The sequence below is a fragment of the Clarias gariepinus genome, chromosome 19 (genome assembly GCF_024256425.1).
Source record: "Clarias gariepinus isolate MV-2021 ecotype Netherlands chromosome 19, CGAR_prim_01v2, whole genome shotgun sequence".
NCBI lineage: Eukaryota > Metazoa > Chordata > Actinopteri > Siluriformes > Clariidae > Clarias > Clarias gariepinus.
In genome coordinates this window covers 10,826,216-10,847,417 of record NC_071118.1, presented here as the reverse complement: position 1 = coordinate 10,847,417, position 21,202 = coordinate 10,826,216, and the positions used below count along the sequence as shown (strand labels likewise).

At 40.3% G+C, this 21,202-nt stretch overlaps 1 protein-coding gene across 1 annotated transcript in view; it reads right to left on the bottom strand.

Annotated features, from left to right (window-relative positions):
* Nucleotides 1-21,202, bottom strand: part of zbtb16a (zinc finger and BTB domain containing 16a) — a 104,169-nt gene that overhangs the window by 32,035 nt on the left and 50,932 nt on the right. The window contains exon 4 of the mRNA XM_053479195.1: nt 6,238-6,324. Within this exon, the coding sequence (XP_053335170.1) occupies nt 6,238-6,324 (87 nt within the window). The remainder of the gene's footprint in view (nt 1-6,237; nt 6,325-21,202) is intronic.

The following is a 21,202-nucleotide window of genomic DNA, read 5'->3' as shown; positions in this document are numbered from 1 at the left end:
TGCATATTTTCCCTGTAACACAAGGCTTAAAAAGGATGAGGGGGAAATCAAGAGGGTGAGGGGGGAGAGTTAGACACTGCTATTATTACTGGATTTACATGCAGTCAGCTGCTCTCTCGGTTTACGCAGCTTTTCTGGAAACGCCACACTGGATTCTCTCTTGAAACTGTCGCGGTTCACAAAGTCCGGCAAATGGCTCTCCTGGCCCAGGCTTAAACACGGACCTGAAACGATGACCGATTGATCAAGGATCACTGAAGGAAGGATCACCGATTTACCATAAAGCCCCTGTTAGCAAACACAGAGGGGTTTCCTGGTCCGTTTCCACCTGTTCAGGGTCATACCCGCATTGTTCACAGAGGTTCCAAAACTATTCATAGTCACCCACGCTGCTCGGGTTGCGACAAGCAGCCCAGAACTTTCCTCCCATATCACGTGCACCCTCTGGTTGCTTGGCTGAGCGCGCTAAACTGAGCTCTTCTTGCTAAAACTGTGATTTCAACCCATGTGAGCTTGAGATCAACACACCTTCCTAAAAACTTATGCTGTACAACATTAAAGCACTTTTAGCGACGGTTACAAAAGCATATTTTCTATGGATTGCATTCTACTCCCCAGAGAGGAGTGAAGTAACTTCAAATTAGGCTCTGCCCTTTAAAGTAGGTCAAACTCGAGCAGCACTGAAGCTGTGCGTCAACAACAGCACATGATGTTTTTCTCTCAAAGTCCTGGCACTAAACTCTACTAACTATTTTGGTGCCTTAACTAGACACTGTCTTAAAGGCCCAGAGTACACAGACGTCAGAGCGGGTGACACCTGGCCAAATTACACCGGCCAAAAAAGAAGCGGTGAAGTTGCTGGCCAGATTCTGTTTTTAGGTGATCGTTTGCGTCATCTTAATGGTGTTTGGTTATTGAAATGAGAAGTTCCTCGCATAGCCAGTTTGCCCTTGTTACTGGAAAAAAAAGGCTGAACAGTAACTGTAAGTTAAAGGAGTAGTTCAGAGCGAAATCTAATTTGCACTGTCAAATTTCACGTTACCGCAGATGAGTGTGCCAAGATGAAGTGAGACTTCCATTATTTGTTAGCAACATTACAGGGTTCTTGCTCTTTTCTCATGGAAAAAAAAAACCTGCAGTTCTTTTAAACCTTTTTCCCCCCCAAAGACAATTTTCTATAATTCTATAGTCTTTTTAACAGGTCATCAAATGGCTTTAATCCAAATGTCAATAACTCAAAAACAAGTCAGATTAAAGATAATAATAAAAAGGTACAAAAGTCATGCAATGATGTATATTAATTTATTTATAGAGGCAAGCTACATGTACTGTACGTTATCACGGAACAGATACAGATAATATATATAACCTTGCATGTACTATAGCACCCAGTGACAAGGAAATGTGCAGCTTAGTCATTTGATTTTTTTTTTTCTGTAAGCTAAAGTGTAAAAAAACAAAGAAACAAAGAAGCAAACATGTCTTGAAGGATTTACCACATTTTTCAAAAATAATAATAGAAAAAATGAACTAAACCGTAAAACAGACCCAGCGTGGCCTGATAAGAGCTGGCCCCTTTCATTAGGCTGTAGTATGACAAGAGCTGATTTCTCTGATGTCAACCCCACATGCTGGGAACGACAATGGTGTCCATTGAACATCTGGTGATGCCCATGGCATGAGAAAACTGGCAGAATAAGCTGCTGTGAGGTGCTTGCTGAAACATGCCAACCATCAAAGTACAAACGTGGCTTTCGTTCAGCCGTTTCTTACTTAACACTTCTGCGATGTAACAGAATATTCGCAGAGCATGATCTATGAGCAGATGGTGCTGATTTCAAAGTCAGTGGGAAAGTAATTATTTCAGAAACTATGCTATTAAGCTATTGACTTTGTTGGGCAGCTATTAAACTGGTGCCAAACCTGTAAACTTTTCCATGAACGACTTACATCGTGTTGGATCTTTCGATAACTTTCAATACATTTTCATCGTGAAAGCAAGGTTTACGCCAGCAGCAGTGGCTCTGATAACGTTACAGGAAATGACCGTTGCTCCCTGCATGTCTATGGCCTTTAGTTGGAGTAGCTGCCAAGTTGAAAACTGAGACCTGGATGTTTACAACGGCATGAAAACTTTCGCCATCATAAACAGTACCTCCAAGCTGGCAGTCATTAACTATTTATAAAGTGGGTGCAACAGCGAGTTACATATCCACTAGAGAGCATCTGTGTGCATGCGTGTTTGTGTCCATAGGGGTGTGTGTGTGTGTTTGTGCATGTAAACAGAGGATTGGGGTGAATTATGCATGGCAAAGAAGGAAGATATTGGTAAAAAAAAAAAAACAAAAGATTCTCTTCGTGTTGCAAGCTTTATACTGTCACTAAGCTGATAACACATTCCAAGGGTGGACAAACATATGGGTGAGCATATTGAGGAATTGGAGTGTGTGAGGAGAGCATTTGTATCAAACTCGCCATGCTTTATAGCACATTTAAAATATAAGCCTAGTAGACACAGAGGAGGCTGGCCTGAATGCTGCTCAGCTCTCTGGCAGGAGGACAAAACTCTCTGCCCGTATTTTTGCTCCAGACTCCAGTTCTATATTTAGCCAGGCTTTCCGCTGTTATGCCTCTCTGATCGTTAGCCCCATTTAACCCCTCTTTACAATGACCATACTGGTCAAGGCCCTCTGGAGGCCTAGTATGTAAAGACAAGCCGAGCCCTTCATGAGATCTGGTGAGAAGTGTCGGGGGCTTGGATGAATGAGACCAAGAGTGATTTCTAAATCTGTTGTGTGTCAAGAGGGCATTTTTTTTTTTTTGTTGTTGGTTTTTGTATATAATCTTTCAATAATTTCAGAGGATATAACCTTATGTTTCCTATGACCAGTTTTATATATGCTAAAGAATATTTGCAGTTTACCAAAGTCAGAAAATCTATTTTAAATCCTCAGTCCATATCATTAGATACTCATATCAGCATTAACACCCAAACCTTTCCTTTAAAAAAAAATCCAAAAAGGACCAGAATTACCTTTTGTATTAGCTTTAAATATATATATGTTTGCATTTTATGTACAAAACCATTTACTTTTTCAATCATAACATAATTAATAAATAAACATTACAGAAGAATATTTGCATACGTGTTAAGACTGATCAGTTTTCAGATGGAAACAACCCAAAAACAAAACAAAAAAAAACCCTAATGTACGCTCCTAGGATTTGAGCAAAAATAGAAAGTGGGACAAAGTTAACGGAAGAACACTGGCATTCTCTGTAAAACCTTCCAGCTCTTTTACTTATAAAACTGCACACATCTGTATACAACAGTATTATTTTTAAGCAAAGTTTTTTTTACACAAAATATTGACGGTTTCTTTTTATTACTCTTTAGAATAAAAGCTCTTCTGATAACTTTGTCATACTTGCTCCTTTCTATTTTTATGTAAAATCATTGGTTCTGTACATAATGCAGACATGATCGACATATACAGTATAACAAAATTTATACTAAAGATAATACAGTACCTGAAACTTTTGCACAGCAAAGTTTCATGGCATTTAAAGTGTATTCAAATTTTAAATATTTGTATGATTTCAAACTTCAGCAAAGTCTTAATAAGAAAAAAGCTTTAAAAGATCTGATAATTTGCAAAACACTGCTCAAGGACTAGACAAATTTGCTGAACAAAGCAATTTGAGAAAAAAAAAAAAATCGTAGTAAGCACAGCCTATTAGTCTAATGAGAACATCCTTCCCGACAAGACACATAGAGCTTGTTACACCATTCGAACAGAAATAAATTAAGGGACAGTGCATGTGCAAACCAGTTAAATTAGTATGACATCGCATACAGTACACTGGTTACATAAGCCTTCACCTGCTATGTTTAAGCACAATGCGTAGTTTTTAGAAAAAGCATGACGGAAGCACAAGCGATAATCATTCTAGCAACTAGTCATTTTAACTTTTTCCAAGATTGGACTTGGACACTTAAGGAAAGATACATCTGTACCTCTATATTAGTACACGAGTGAGTGATTATCTGACACAAAGTTTAGTGCACGTGTGCTGCATGTGTGGGTTAGTATCTGCACGTTCAGATTTTTAATTGCACTGCTTGTGTGTTTAACAAGTTTTAAATTATTACCATTAAAGCAAAATCTGTTCCAAGTGTGATTATTAAAAGAATAATGAAAAGAAGTGTTTGTATCTGCGACAAAGTCACAGCATTTCATATCTGCTTGACATTCAGGAGTGGGGATGCTGGTTAAAAATAACATAAAACGCAGACACTGTTAGTAACCATAATGCATTTCCTTATTCACCAATGATAATCGCCATAAAAGTTAGGGAATAACCTTTTTCCCCTTTTTAAGTGTGAAACTACATTCTGAATAAATTTTAAACTCTGAGCCGACTTTATTGGTGTCAATTTATGTCCTGCATATGCCTCAAACGATTAATTTGACACCTGTTCCATCACTTAACACAAGCAACAAATTATGTTAAACAGATTAAAATCTGGAAAGAGAATCATGATCATTTTATTGAAAAAGCAGAGCATCGTGACTCACACACGTGCAGAAAAGCTCATGCAGTGTCCGACAGTAAAAGTATTCCATTTAACTGATTTATGCCATCGGACATAAATTTTGTTTGGCTTAATCTATTCCGATTTGGGAGTTATCAGTTAGATTATTAAAAGGGTTATTAGGTTGCATGTAACCATAAGTACGTGTGTGTATGTAGGTCTGGGTGCTGGAACATTCTACTTAGGGCAAATAGCCGAGTTTGTCGGCAGTGTAAGGGGTCAGAGCATGGCAGGATCCCAATAAACTGAACCAAATGCATCAACACATCCGTTAATCCCCTTCAACATCCCCCTCCCTCATCCAAAGGCCTAGCAGAGGTCATGGTTCCTAGAATGGCACCATGTCAGCACGTCTTCCATACTGGTGCCAACCCCTACCCTCGGAATAGAGTTGGGGAGAAGGTTAGTTACGAGATGCATGCTGGCATCTTCCAAGAGGGTTCCTTCATGCAACAGTGTTATTGTGGGAAAGGTAATGAACAAACCAGCCCAGCCCAACGCAAAATCCTCCAATGCTATTTTGTTCCTGTCTCCACAATCCTTCCTTTCAAACTAATAAACAACTAGAGGGAGTGAGCAAACTTATGATAAACAGGCCTCAATTCCAAAACTTTTCCAGGAAGTGCTTGTCTAATAAACGACATGCCAGGGAAGAGTCCAGGCTTGCCTCTACAGACATGACCATGACTTGAGAGTTTTATCTGGTTATAAATACTTGGCCCAGCATGTTAACACCCTTGGACTACTAGGGAGCCACTTCAGTTGTAACTAGCACAGCACTATGAAGTTTAGCATTGAGTGTGGTTAGAATAAGACTCGACTAGCATCAAGACATATTACAGTATCAAAAGAAATTACAGTGTAAACTATCCTTACATGCGTTGTAGAGCGAAATTTGTAATTGATCAACACTTAAACACACCCACTTAAACCCACACCCACTTATTATTATTATTATTTTTTTTAATGGACCCCTTAGTAGCTCATGAGTTACAATAAATTACAGACTAAACTACTGGTCAAAAATCAGGATATAATTTGCTACCAAATTCAAATACCCCCAACAAATTTTGGTGTCTGACCAAATTAATACGTTTTTTTTATGTTTCTATTGTGTAACAGGACGGCTAGCTACTAGCTTTATAACTCGATATCACTTAGGCTAGAAACTAATAATAATGAGTAATGATTTCCTTTTAAACAGGAAAAAATAAACATATACACTATATTTTTGTCTTTTTATCTTGCAGACGATGCATGTTGCACGCACGCGACCATATACGCTAGTCACGTGATCCAACTTACATAAGTAAACATGCTCAAGCGCATGTTTGTATCTTCAAAAGTTCATAACTCGAATGTTTGTGCTGTACCGTATGTACTGTAAAGAACTTACTGTACTTATTGCACTGATTGATTTAAAGGGTTGTGTAGCAGCTCTAAATTTATTTACTGTCATAAAGCCAAATAAAGATATTTCACGTTGTGTTTATGGACTGTAGTGCTAGCTAAACTAATAGCAGGAGCAATATACTGACAAAAAAAACTAAAACCAATTACTATTCATTTTCTATTAGTTTTTCAGCCAGCGCAGGGCTACGTTTTAAGTGCAAGTGAGTGTGTAGGGGACAATTTCTGACCTGTGTGAATCTGTCTGTGTGCTTCCAGGTCTTCTTCTTTCTGGAACTGAGCTCCACACTGGTCACACACGATGGCCTTCTCTCCGGCTGCACACACACACACACACACACACACACACACACACACACACACACACACACACACACACACACACACACACACACACACACAAAAAGCATGAATGTGTGAATTCTTACACATAGAACTCACTAGAAATTAAGGAATGGTGCAAAAATGCATGACATGGCAACCTCTGACAAGTCCTCAATATTAGTCATGGTTATAAAATGTGGATGTGCAAATGTGTTGCAATCGGAATCCAAACACAGGAACTCCGTGCTCAGGCTGCTGTCTCTTGTGTGTTTGCGCAGAGGAGGTTATTGCGGGTCAGAGCTTTCCTATGCACTCCATTCATTCTCTGTCATTGCAGGCATGGCACATGTTAAACTGCATACATTATCAGTAGTATTAATATTGTTATTATTATTATTAATATTATTATTATTACTACACGGCCTTCTATAATTCCAGCACCACATCTGATGATTACAGCACCACAGCAACCAAAACAGGAAGCTGTAGTTAATATAACACAGTGTGATTCAGATGAAGCCAAAGCCTGTTTCGCAACCATTATGAAGTTACAAAACATACTGTACCCTCGCGTGAGACAGGAAGAAACACCTTTCAGTTTTTATTAAGGGGATAAATAGTGCAATAACACATTTGAGAGCAAGTAAAAAAAACAAAAAAACAAAACAGCAAGTTATTACATTTGCAATTCATAAGAAAACACATGAGTAAATCAACTGGGAGGGTGAAATAAGACGTGCTGGGGTAAAGCCCAGTTCATGCTCTCAAAAAACAGAATAAAAAGCAAAATTCTGAAAGTCTGTAACGTTTATATAGGAGTTTCTTAGCTTTTTGCAGGCCGCACATCATACACAATGGGAGGAGCAGTAAAAAAATAAAGCAAGTAGAAACGGCTAAAAGCTATTGCTTTCTGTCCAACAATAGAGTAACATGCCTTAGCAGAGATGAGGAGTTTTTCTTTCTGAAGACCATATAAATTCATCTTCCAAGTACAGCAAAACTACAAAAACAGTCCCTAAAAAATGGCTTCTGAAGAACGTCAACAGTTCGGTCAGGAAAGAGAACAGCCGCTCAACCCAATCCAAAAGAAATACACCATTTTATGGATTTAGAAATCTTAAATATACAGGAAAGGTTTCTTTAAGAAAACAAACCTTTATTAAAACTTTTATTTAAACCACCACCACCTGTAGAATTCTTCATTCTGACTGGTCAGAGGGGTGTTAATTGTCTGTAACAGCATTTGTGTGGCATGGACAAATCACAGCTTTATGATCAATGTACTTCTAATATATTATTCTTTGTAAAGTAAAAATGAATGCTTATTCATGCTTGTTAATGTATTTTTATTTGGGAAGGAGTCTCCATGGTAATCCCTTTGTAAGAAACTGACGATATACCTTTACGTTTTCTGATACAGCAAAGACCAAAGACTGACTGTATTTTTTATTTAAAGAGAAAAGAAAAACTGGTGATAAAATTAATTAAATGAAACTACATGTGGACAAAAAAAGATGTAACCAATGAATACGTGGCAGCATCTGGCAAATGACTGTGATACAACAGGAATAAATCATTTTGGAGTGTGTTAGTAATATAACGAAATAATCAGCCATGGACTGGCAACAATAATGCCCTTTACACTGGGCTGAATCACATCACCTAACGGTTGATTATATTTCAATAACAGCATGTCCACAAGTTCCTTAGCTGGTCAATCTGCTATGAAAATCTCTTGGCCCAGTCATACTTCACGTTATTTCAGCCGTTTTCCAGAGATGGGCAGGACATATAGATTTCTGGTTCAGGGATGTGCTTTTCCAGCAGTCTGCAGACTTTGTAAGCCTATATGAGAGAAAAGTATAAACGAGTCTTTAAGGTGGGCCACAGGGATTAGTGCTAAGGGCAAAGCTACCCCACATCTGGGATATTCAGGTACTGCGACAACTTTGTGCAGACGATAAATCATGATATTAAGTAGGAGCAAGAGTTACAAGCCTTAAATCCCACCAGCAACATAAGCAACAGTGGATCATTATCTGGAACGTGTTTCTCCAGCATGCAACCACCCAGCAGGGGCGTGCTTTTAGGCCACTGCATAAAAAAAAAGGCACAAAATTAAAGTGATAAATTCTAACCTTTCCCCTCGATCAATAGGTGCTTTTCTGTTACGTAGAGGTGTGCAAGAAAAACACCTTAGTTAGATTTGGCATGGTACCTTCTAGCTCCAAAACCCCATCATCACCCCACCCTCTCTGCTTTTTCAGGGCTGTGGTGCAGAAAGCAAGCAGAGGGCCAAGGCTAGAAATAACCAGCTCTCCAGCACAGAAAAAGCCATGGCTATAAAAGAGCTGTTTTCTAACAACTTCCACTTCCTCTTCTGCACCTCCTTGGAGTTGCCACAGCAGGGCCGAACCTGACATAATGGGCCCTTACACAACTGAGGTTCCCGAGAAGCAAAGGAGAGGTGCCACGTGCCACACTAGCCTGTTCCCTTTTCACTTCCTCTCTGAAATATTGCACAACTGGAAGAGAGGGATTTACTGCCTCAAAAGAGGACACTCATGGTGATCGCTCGTGCTGCTGAAAAGAGGCCTCGTGCATGAGTGCATGCAAGTGTCAAATGCAGACAGCATCCAGGATGGTGAGTGCATAGAGATATAGTACACGTATAGAATCACTCTGCTCCGTGCTGAACAAAGAAAAGCGAGACTATAATGAAGAGATCATCGGGCATTTGTAGAACTGACTGCTCATCAGGAGTACTAATCGGCTCGCTCTCTCGTCTCAGATGGGAACAGGAGCGAACGAACACACCACAAACAAAAACACACCCTTGCTGCTTGGTGAGCCTACACGAATCGGTTATATAAGAGTACGCTTGGTAGCAAAAAAAAAAAAAAAAACTGAGCTCCGTCAGAACAATGCGTGCAGACGGCATGCTCTGACTCTTTCCTTCAGCAGTAATGCTCTGTGCTGTACAGTTTTATTTACACTACCCTCTTATCAGTCACACAGCAGTACGGAGGCTGCCAATTGGAAAGGACAGCCAGGAACTGCATGTTCCCTCGCTCAAGTAGATGTGTACTGCAGGCAGAGCCCTTTTTTTATTAACCAAGACAAAAATGTTGGGAGTCTGCCAAATTTCCCTTATAAAAACACACACACACACACAAATGTGCAAATACGCAAAATACATGAATAGACAAACAATAGCTACAATGGGCCAGAATCTTTACCAAAAACAGGTACACACGACAGTTAAATATAATCATTTAAAAAAGGCCATTGAGATAAAGAAGAAAAGATTTTTAAGGAATTACACCAATAAAACAGTTTTAAATACAGTCGACAACAGTCCAGGAAAAGAATGTTTAGACGCAGCCCAAAAGCAGGCAAACATTGACTGAGCAAGTACACATCCAAAATAAGTTTAGAGTTTACATTCTTAAAATGAATATTGGCCCAATGCTTCGCTCTTGTTTCATGGATGCTAAATCTCATAATCCATTTTGCCTGCTTTGATTAAAACTTGAGACAAATAAAGACAGAGAGGATGAAGAATGGGTGTGGGGTCTGAAAGCTTTTCTCTGTACAAGACAGCTGTTTTAGCTCTTAGGTCCTGAGGTATGGAAAGAATTTTCCGGTCAGGTACAGTCTGAGACAAGGAAGCTTCTGGATTTCTGAACGTATGTTGCGTCAGGACCTTATGATGTCTTGTCTCATCCCTACACATGGGGACAAAGTAAACAGCGTAAGTAAAGTACAATCCGACTATAGTGTGCTGGCCTGCAGCCTTCTTTTCCAAGCTACAAAAGGTCAAAGGGCCCATGTGTTTTCTGCTTCCTTTTTTTTTTTTTTTTTTTTACCTCCTTGAACACTGGTCTTTAGTTCTTTAAATTATGACATGGGACTACACTTGCTTTTTTTTTTTCGTGGTGGCAAGAAAAAGACCTTTCAGAAGTTGAAGGAACAGGAACCAATCTGGGAGGAATCAGCAGCACCAGACTGGTGTGAAGTGGCTAAAAATGACTTCAGGCATCCTGCGTCTCTGTACCAACAGTTCTTCACAGTTGACCTCCATTTTAATAATTTTTTTTTCCAAGAGCACAATCAATCCTGTTGGTACTGTACTATGGATATGCAGAATTGTGATACTAGCAAAAAGGAGCAGATTATACAGGCTCCAAATTAAACTTCAAACCAACCCAATTTTTAAAGCGTGATTTTAACAAATCTTTTTTGTAGGGACGCACTCCTGGGCAATCGTTTAAATCGGGACACACCATGAAGCTGCCTTAGGTATAGGGAACTGATACTGTCAGAGCAAAAATGGAGCAAGTAGTGAGCTATGGTGTCTGATCGATAGCTGTGAGGTTGGCTGTAAGTAGAGCCCTTCCCACAAGCTCTCTTTTATTTATCCCGGCAGAACCTGAGAGGATGACCACACGGTGAACCCATCACCAAACGACCACTGAAACTTCAGCAACCCGCTGGATACAGCAATTGAGGTGCCTTTACAGTGCTGTAAATGCCTTTATGGCTAAAGACAGAGCAGCAGGAGGCCTGGCCGAGCTCTTTCCTCATTTGCCGGCTCTCAACAGCATGACGAAATATGGCTGAATGGGATGATATCAACCAGCTCTGGACAAAGACCAGGAAGCAAAAGTGTCCATGATACAACGGTGATTATATGCTCCCGCGATAAAAAAAAAAAATCATTAGGGCTAGAGGTTAGTAAGGAGGAGGAATACCTGCCAGGAACTCACAAATTCACTAGTGTGCTAGCCACTTAGTGAGCAGCATATGATCCAGACGATCAGGGAGTCAGGCAGCAGAGCCTGCAGTACATGTGCTTTCTCTCCAGGTCAATAACCTGTAAAGATTTAGCGTTTAGGGCCCATTATTTCCTGCTTTCAAGTCACACATTGTCAAAGGCAGTCCTTGGTTTTATTAAGGCCCAGGTCAGAAGCCTGGAGGGTGGAGCCAGCAGGCAATACAAAGCCCAATGGGACAGTAACTAGGACATAAGAAACACACTGGGAACCATTACTTATAACACTTTTTGGCTTTCCCTCACCTACAAAAAGCTATTCAACCAAAAAAAAAAAAAAAAAAAAAATCTAAGATGCAATGCAGGAAAGTGCATCCAAGCCACATTAGTGAGCCAAGTCAAACCACAGCAAATCACAAAACTTGGTTAATGGGAGCTCTCTCAAAAAAAAAAAAAAAAAATTTTAACAACAGGAATGGTCAAAACACGCAGTGTGTTTAACTGCTCTCAGGTGCAATGAATTACATAGTTGTTTATCATATGATTCCAAGTTTTTTTTTTTTCCACCATGTCTCCATTAGGTATGTACAAAAAAGCTAATCACCTGCAGGATAAAATGGAAAAAGACATCCTTCATTAGTTAAACCCAAAGAAAAAAAAGAGAGAGAGAATGTGAGTCTTAGGCAGGGGCAAGAAAAAGGCAAAGAAACAAAAAAAGTGTTACTTCCATAAATGCAATTTCTTCACAAATGTGGACAGTGACCCCCCACACCCCCGACTTCCTCACTAAGCTGTTTTTACAATGTCCTGACACATTACGTCCTTCCTCCCTGAGTTGTCACTCGTAGACAAGCGATATTGTGATCTTGTGCTCCAATAGATGAACATGCATATGCGATACATGCGGATGCATCCTCTCTAGCCAGCCTTATAACCATGTTAAAATATGCTCTACTTTACCGAGTAATTCATTACAACATGCTGTTACAGGAACATACGTTTGTGAGTCATTGTTAACACTCGTTCCGCTCTAAAGCGTTTTATTCCTCTTATATCGTAGAAATGATACATTGATCAATATTTTTATTAATATCAGAATTAAGAATAATATTTTAATCTGTTCATAATAGGATTTAATCTTGAAATGTCCATTAAAGGCTACTTCCTTTTTATTACTTGCGATATTTTGGCTATAAACAGTTCCCTCAACAGTTTCTCCTTATTTTTTCTTGTGAAGACAAATATTTTGCTCGTTACCAAGAAACTGGAAACCATGACGTCTGTCTCAAAGAAAGCTGAATGTGACAGAGCACTGGCACTGGAGACTCCTTCCAGAAGAGATTCTGAAGATAACCATAAACCCCCATGATGTCAAATCTATGGCTCAATGGAGGCAAATTGGTTGTGATCTGCGCGTCTGATTGGTGGGAACTGGGAATGACTAAATTAATGATAAAATAAAGAAGCGTAAGAAAGCTAAATAAATGACCCCCTTACTATTTCATTGATTATGTTTTTCTTTATTAAAAAACAGCACATTTAAATCCATGCATTATTAATCTTATATGATGTCTGTATAATACGCATTGTGAATTACTGTACCTTGCAGCAAGGCAACCTCTCAGATCCATGCTGTTATAGAAAATGACTCAATTCCTTCTGACGATTCAGGTATATGTCTTCTGCTCCTTTTTGTTTAATGTAATATGTGGATGTTATAGAAAGGCACAGCCTGCTCAGTTGCTGTCTATTAAACATTAATTGTCCAGATCAATGTGTTTTAAAGTCAAATCCACCTTAAAGCCAGGTATTTTCAGAGGGACTAAAACCAAGAACCCTATATTAGTATTCAGGTCCATGTATGTGTTTGCAACAGTAATAACACAATATGCACGGCTGCTATTCATGCTGCACCTCCCAGTGGAATGGGAAGCATAAAAGCAACCCTTGTGTGTCCTGGCTACTTCCAGATGGCTTTGGGACTGCTTTTATCTTTTTTTTTTTCTATACTCCTGCTTTTTTTCCCCCCACATAAAAGCACTGTCGGCAGATATTTGCTCCGCGCTTCGTTCTCTCCTCGTTCGAAATATAAAAGTTTCAAAGAGCATTTCACGAGGGAGCTCTGCCATAAATGGGATTCATAGCTTTTTAATCTGCGCTAAGAAATTGATCTAAAAGTTTCCCAAAGCCATCGTCCCAACTTACATAACGCAATAAAAGTATGCCTCTGAGAGCGTTTACTTTTATTGCCAGTTCATGAGAAAGTAAATCATGTTTTCTCGGATTCTGCCCACCCTGTATGCGCACATGGATATGCATACCAGAAACCGAACATCGTGCAGAACGCGCAGGTTTCCTAGGTGTCGGAGAGTTCCGCTTATCGTGTCCCCGGCATGGGGAGGGAGGAATGTCATTAGTCATGAAACCCTTAATTAAAACCATTGCCAGGCTCGCACCCGCTCTGAGGACGAGAAAGTAAACCTGAGAGCATGCCGTACATGTGTAAATTCAGGCCTGAAATAAGGTAGCCCCTGTGGAGGGAAAGGCAGACAGAAACAGATGGGTTCGAACGGGATAAGCGTGATGGAGGCATTTATCATGCTACAGCACACACTCCATCTTCGGGGTCTCCTCCCAGATAAAGGGCAGGTGAGCCTTTGGTGAATGGAAGTGCTGAAGGACTTCAACAGTATTTTGTGTGTGAGTGTGTGTGTGTGGGAATAGAACTGGCACAGTGGCTGCCAGCGCATTCCTCTACTTATTTAAGTGCCAAAGATGGATGACCCTGTTAATCGTAATCTAATAATCTAAGTAATGTTGGAGATGCTGTTATGCCATTACATGCACACTATTAGCCATTTTTCCACTGAGGAGCCACGAAAATTAGCCCAAGATATTAAACCCCAGGCTACAATTTCCATTATAGTGCCTTTGTCGCCAGTGTCAAAACCAGGACCAGACATGATACATTACAATAAAACGCCATTTTTTTATTATTTTTTTTAAGACAATGGATTTGGATGGTAAAGTTTTCCCCGCTTACTTTTATATAGAAGATTCTTCAGGCTAAAAGACATTTATCACATTTTATATTGCGCGTTCTTGAAGTGATTTGAGCTTTCCATTTTACATCTTTCTGTACAGGCTGCTTTCAGATGCTGTTTGAACTTGGGCAGAAGGTGTTGATTGATTTTCTACAATGGCAGCTCTGACAGTAATTCTGGCTATAATTCAAATCACAGGTATAAATCAATGCAATTCTTCTAATATGGTTTTCCTTCCATGCTGATCAGATTTGTGTTTAGACATGCTATAGGCTTTGATCAATAGGTGAAACTGCCACCCCCCCCCCCCCGCTCTTTTTTTTTTTTTTTTAAGTTATTAAAAGGTAGGCCAAGTTGGAAGGATCTCATAATTTATGATGACATATCTGCAGTTTTATTATTATTATTTTTTTTTTTTATCTGACAGACTTCCAAAATCCTACAGTTCCAACGCAGGTGTTTTAATACCAATAATTTACAAATCAATCAATGTCTGCTTTTTTCTGCTTAAATGTAAAGGTTACTAATTTAAACGTAGTAGATTACTACTTCCTGGTATCTCCCACACCCCCTTACTTTTCAAATATCCTGAAAAAACCTTGTTATTAACTTTTTCAAAATTTCATTTGTTTTAGTAGCATGTCTAAGAAAGATCCTCAAAAGTTTTTACTGTACGTAGATTTGTAATTGAGATGGAGGAAACTCGATTCTTTGATGTGATTCTTGACATACTAAATCCAAAATTTATTTTTAAAATATATACATTTTTAAATTTCATATACAGATGGGCACAAAATTTTTTTTAACCACCTGCTTCACCATGAAAAATATATACCTCTCTTCTGACAGTCACATGATAGCATAAATGATGGTGCAACTACTGACATCTTTAGAGGAAACATAAAACTACACATTGCTGCCATAATTTTTTATTAAATTTGAATAATAAAAAAAAAAAAGCGCATATCTGATGAAGTGTGTAAATTTTTTTTAGGGGCCCTTTGTATGTTTGCATTTGAAGGGGAAATACGGTGCAGTTCCCCTGTAATCCTAAACTATTCACACATTGGTAGGCAGCACAACATCCTTTGTGGATGGAGCAAATTGTTTGCTGAGCTTATTTAGAATTGTAACAAAAAATAAATAAATCAAATTAAATCAAACATTTATAAAATCATGATGCTTACGGAATCACAACCCAAATTGAATCAGTACAGTACGTTGGCATCGTGATAATATCGTATTGGATGCTCCCTGGTGATTCCCAACCCATGTGTTTAAGCATTCAGACGTATACATTTATAATAAATCCATGCAATATGTGGCAGCCAACTCAGCGACTCATCACGCCTGGCAGGACTGGCCTTGCTGATGAAAGAAGTGTGGTCTTTTAAAAAAAAAAAAAAAAAAAAAAAAAAACACACAAATCCATACTGGCCACAGGCTCCTCTCCAATCTATTTTCTGCTCAGCTGGTTTTAAATGAAGTTATTATGACTCATTAAAATGCCCGCAAGCTTGTGGAAGTCGGCCAATTACAATTTAAATTTAGCCTCCCCTCACACCCGCCCCGTCCTCTTCAAATCCCCCTCTCATGCCTGCACCAACACACCACACAACTACAGCTCAACCACTGGCTTACAGCTGCCATCAAAGCCTCGATCTTTGGACGTGAATGCAGCCCAATAAACAAACAAATCATCATTTTTTCCAGGGAGCCTGCCAAAGGAAGAAACACCAGGAATCTGCACCACGCTGCCTTAATTACCATTGCTTAAAACTCTTAAACCTGGTTAACAAAAAGGCAGAGTTCTCATCTCCAGACACGTGGATTAGCAATCTTTGCGAATCAGTTACAGGATCTCGTTTTCGGCCCTATCTGGTTAGCCAGAGCCATCAAACACATGATTGCGCAATCGAGGCTGAAACTAGATATGGTTTAAACCCAGTTTCATGGCTGCATCCACTGTTTGTCACCCTCATAAAGCAATAAAGGTCAGACTCTGCTTGGACTCTTCCTCTGCCCCCGATGTCAAGGACATTTCTCCTTTTTTTGTTTTTTAGCCAAAAGGTGTCCAACCGAACACCTTTTGTACATCTAACTCATTTGAACCTTTCCTTATATAACCATTCTGAAAACAAGGGCATCTCTTCCATCCCTCAACAAGGAGTGGCACTGACTGAACAAATGTCTTCTTCTTTCCAGTCGTGCTTGTGTGCCTTTTGCTTTATTTCTCAGCCTGTGAGTGGCGAGTGCACGCGTGTGTGTGTTCTGTTGTCTCTCTCTCATTTTCCAGCAGAACAAATTAATCTGTGCCCTTCCAGCAACGCTCCCTTTTTTTTTTTTGACAGAAGCTGCTCAGAGGAGAAAAATGATGAAGCAAATCCAAAATTCAATTGCCTGTGTTCTGTTTTAGAAGGCACACGGTGTACTGTACAGACCATAAAACTCCCAAACAGCCTCCAGACGCTGCTGCAATCACCCTCCATCAAAACACTTTGTCTCGCATACAAAAATAAGACCCGGCATTGAGCTGAATACCAAATCAGCCCACCGGGGCACTTGCTACTTAGCAACCAAAAGGGATTTAAAGCTGCAATACCCGACAACAAAGGAATAAGATCGGGATCTTTTACAGGGTATTACAGCTGGTCCTACAGTTTATTTCACGGTTCTAATCAGAGATGTCAACAATACCACCACGGAAATGTGAAGAACTGTAGCGCTAAAAGAAATGTGTAAATAAATAAACTTCAATAAAAAAATTTTTAACAACCCGTAAACATTAACAGTCACAATAAGAATACGTCACCCCTTCTTAGGGGAAATGAAGCTAAACTTAGGAAAAGCTCGGGAATTAAATAAATTGTCACGAATGAGGACTAATAATTATTGCGATGGAAAAACAACATTTAAAGAGACTGTAATAACACTCTAAATGTTGAAATGTAGGCTGGAATATATTTACAGCCTTACTCCACCAAACCACAAGAAATCAGATCTGTGCTTAGACACGTTACTGGTGTGTCATCACTGCCTGAAACGGCAGTTCGGGTTTTTGAATTTGGACCAAAGTGGAAAGATCCAATCAGATAACATTGCACTTTTGCACAAATTTGTTTTGACATGCTAAGCAAAAAGTGCTAAGATTAAAAATGCTTCCTGAAAGGAGTGCTTAAGAAGGTGTTTTATTAACAAAAAGCTTATGTTCTGTAATGCAATATGATATTTAGGGTTAAAAAAAAAAAAAAAAAAAAAAAGGCACGGCACGCAGCAACAGAAACACACGTTTGTAGAAAAGCGTTGAAGGGTTAGAAAGAGGCTTGCTTTAGATTCTGCTCAGGGTGGATAGTCTGGAGGGTTCATTAAAGGCAGATAAGAGCACGGAGCAATACACCGTAGACGGCGAGTGATGTGCTCAATGATGGCGAACATCAAAGGCATCACCGGCAACAGACAGCTTGTGTACACTGGTTAGAGCCCGCCGTTAGAAAAGGGAACACGGCTTTATATTCCTACATCCATGGGAATAAATTCTTTTAAGCTTTTTCGATGAGGGCCAAACTTGCTGCCCAATTACAGCACCATTACCCAGATGCCTAATCATCTCTCCTCTCCTGGACCTCATAATGGAAGAGATTTATGCCCCGCATAATTCAGGCGTTGTTGTAAATGGGGGTTTAATGTACATCAACAGGTCAGGGGAAAGTATTATGGGTTTAAACCACCAGAGAGAAGTTAGGGCATGCCGCCAAACAGAAGCTCAGGCCATTTATCCGTGCTGCCCGTCATCCCCCACTAATGCTTAGAGAAAAAGAGAAAGGGGAAGGAGGGGAGCCAGAGTGTAAGAGAGAGGGAGAGAAAGAGAGAGGGAGAGAAATGGGTGAGGGAGTGGGGGCTTTATCAGCTGCTCCAAAGAATTTACATGAGAGCACAGAGTGCCGGGGCATTTTCCTTTTTTTTTTTTCTTTCTCCCCTCAGCTTTATTTAGAGGCCTTTCTTCCAGGCCTTTCGCCCCACCCCACGTGTGCAGCTCTCTATTTTGGAATATGTGGTTTGGAAGCCAGTCAAGTTTCATTAATTTCTGGTTTGGGTACAGTATGTTCCTGGCCACACATCTGCGAGCGATCATAAACGCTCTGGAATGCTGGCAGAACATCCAGACCTGCCGGCAGTCGATGATGTCATCACGCTGAGGGAAGATCTGGCAAGCGGCCAGACTGTGGGAGCACGGCGCTTACTTGCTCTGACAGCGAAAGAGAAACAGAGAGAAAGGGAGAAAGAGGGCGCGCAAGAAGGAGACAGCAAGAATAGCGGGGCAGGGACACAAAATCTAAGAAAGAATTTTTTTTTCCCCTCTCACTTGTTCCCTGCACTCCATACATGCCTAACATATTTTAAAGTCCTAAACTTTCAGCATGTTTAAACTCCCCCCCTCCCAACCACTTTCTTTTTTCTCTCTTACTCAAGCAGCAGGTGTCAGTCAGGTGCATACGGACCTAATATAATTTTAGGATTATAACACGGCTTTGATAAATTGAAGCATAAAAAAGGAACCAAGAAGCCGAAGCAACAAATGTTTTACAAGACAGTGACAATGGCTCTAAAGAACAGCTCACAGGCAAAGCGGAGTTATATGCCTTTCCATCATGCTGACTGTTTTATTCAAATAAACTTTCAGAAAACACTGACCCAATCCAAGAACCGAGGCGTTTATTCAGAAAGTCCCCCTCTGGAATTGCTGAGAACTGAACTATTGTATGATCGTGTTCAGAAACAGAGAATCCCACTAATTTACAAATGAGAGACCAAGAGTCAATGTCCTAAATAAAGTACACCCCTTCTTAGTTCTCTGATGTTTGGGCAGCACCAGGAGATTGTTGGTTTGATTCCCAGCACTACTACAAGCCAGTCATTGCGCCACAGTCTAATACAATACAACTGTTTGGAGTTGGAGGTGGGAAGAAGGCCATTATCACTTCACCATTGATCAGTTTGATGCAAGCAAACCTTGGGCAGGTCCTGAAGAAAGAGTAGTGCAATAGGTCGCCTTCTAATGACTGGTTCTCTGCAAGTTATGGCAGTTCTGGTCTTATCTCAGGTTTTTCAAAAGTCTCAGATTTGCAATAAAAAGGCCTACCAAATAATGACTACCTTTTGTTTTTGTGTCTTGGCGGACATTTGAGCATTGTCCTAAGCCCATGTGGGGTAATGCCAAGCCAGCAGTATATGTGTATAACTAAATTATTTAACTATGTGAATTTTAGTAGAACTCTTGGCAAGATGCGAAAAGGAAATGTATTTTCATCTGTAAAAAAACAAAACAAAAATCCAACCTCCCCAAGGTGCCACTACTGCAGGTCTAAACTAGGAAAGGTGAAGGCTGGTGTGGATGAGCCTTGCTGTCTGAGGCCCAAAATCAGCCTTCTGCACTAATGAAGTCAAGTGAGGTCCACCGACTGGGCCCCCTCAAGAGAATAGCAAACAGACTTAATCAGCCTGGGCCAGACACTCTGGCCTGCTAATGAGAGTGTTCACACGGCCCCGTGAGAATGTGTCTGTACGCATGTCTACGTCTGGCTCCGGACGCTTCAATCCATGCCGTCGCAGGTGATGAGGCAACGGGACCGTTTTGCTTTGTTGCTGTCAGGTGCTAGTTCTGTCACTTTTCAAGTTGTTTGTCTGGAGGGTTGTTTAGGAAGGGCAAAAGTGAGACTGCGACAATGAACAGGTCAGGACGAAGGCTTTCAAGTTCAAGAAGGGAAAACAAAATACCTCGAATGGTGAATGGTGAATTCTGAGGCTGTAATCCTTCCATCAAATCCTGCCTCTTGTCTTCAGGAAAAAAAAAGAAGGCTAAGGGGGGGGGACCTAAATATAACTTTTGGCTAGGCTGATGTGACCCAAGTCTTCCACTGAGCTCTTTGAAGTCACAAGGGGAGCTCATATAACACTAATAGCCCAGCAACACTCCAAATGGCTGAGTCACTATTTTTTGTTTTTTTCATTTCTGTGTGCTCTCAGCATCAGCCCTGAAGCTCCTGGACCACGTTGACCTTAAACTCAGAAGAAATTATTAGCACACGCCAATTCCATTATCAGACCCACAGAGTGGCTTGCACCCCACCCAAGATTTCCTGCTCGCTGTGCGAGTCCTCCCTTTGTGCAAAACACTAGCACACGCAATCCTTTGAATCAACACCATAACCACTGCTGTTGGACAACGATTACGTGTGGGGGAAAAAAAAGGCAAAAACACTGCCAGGAAAAAAAAAATAAACCCAAAACAAACTGGCACAAGGTTCACTGTACATACTGTACCCTCAGCGGTGGCAGACGGCCCACATTGGCGCCCTGCCAAGTCTACAATAAAACAAACACAGAGACAGCATGCCCCAGCTGAGCTGAGAGTCAGGAGGAGGAGGAGGAGGAGGAGGAGGGAAGGGGTGATCAGGGATGACTGAAATGGTACACCACAATACACGCTGCATTGTTAATATCATACCTCTTCACTTTCACAAGGTTTCTGAAGCTAAAAGTGTGAACAAGGGAGGCTAAGCCACTTGCCTGTTGTCACTGATAAAAATCAAACCGCTCAAAACAGGAAGGATAAAAACAGAAAGTTGGCAATGGAAGGGAAAAAAAAAATCAAAGAGCTTTGCTCCATCTCTGCTCCTCTGCCACCTCTCTGTCTATAAAGTGCTTCAACTGAAAAGCTTGAGCTTTACACAAGAGCAAAGCTCTCAAGAGCCTCGCTGCTGCAAACAAAAAAAATATATATAAAAAAAATAAAAATCAGGCTAGTGTTGCACGTCAACTAGCAGGCGATTGTCAAAACCTCTTTTTTTTGATGCACTAAAAATATGCTGCCTGGAATGCTCAGTTATTACAACTGTTGTGGGGAAGACTGGTTGTTTTTGCTCCCTTGGTGAACATCATGTAGAATTAGTTCTGCAAACAAAGATGCCGTTATCATTATTATCAGAATTCTTGGCATGCCGTTAGGATTTCTAACCTCACCCAAAATGGCAATTTGGTGGCAAGCCCTGTTCT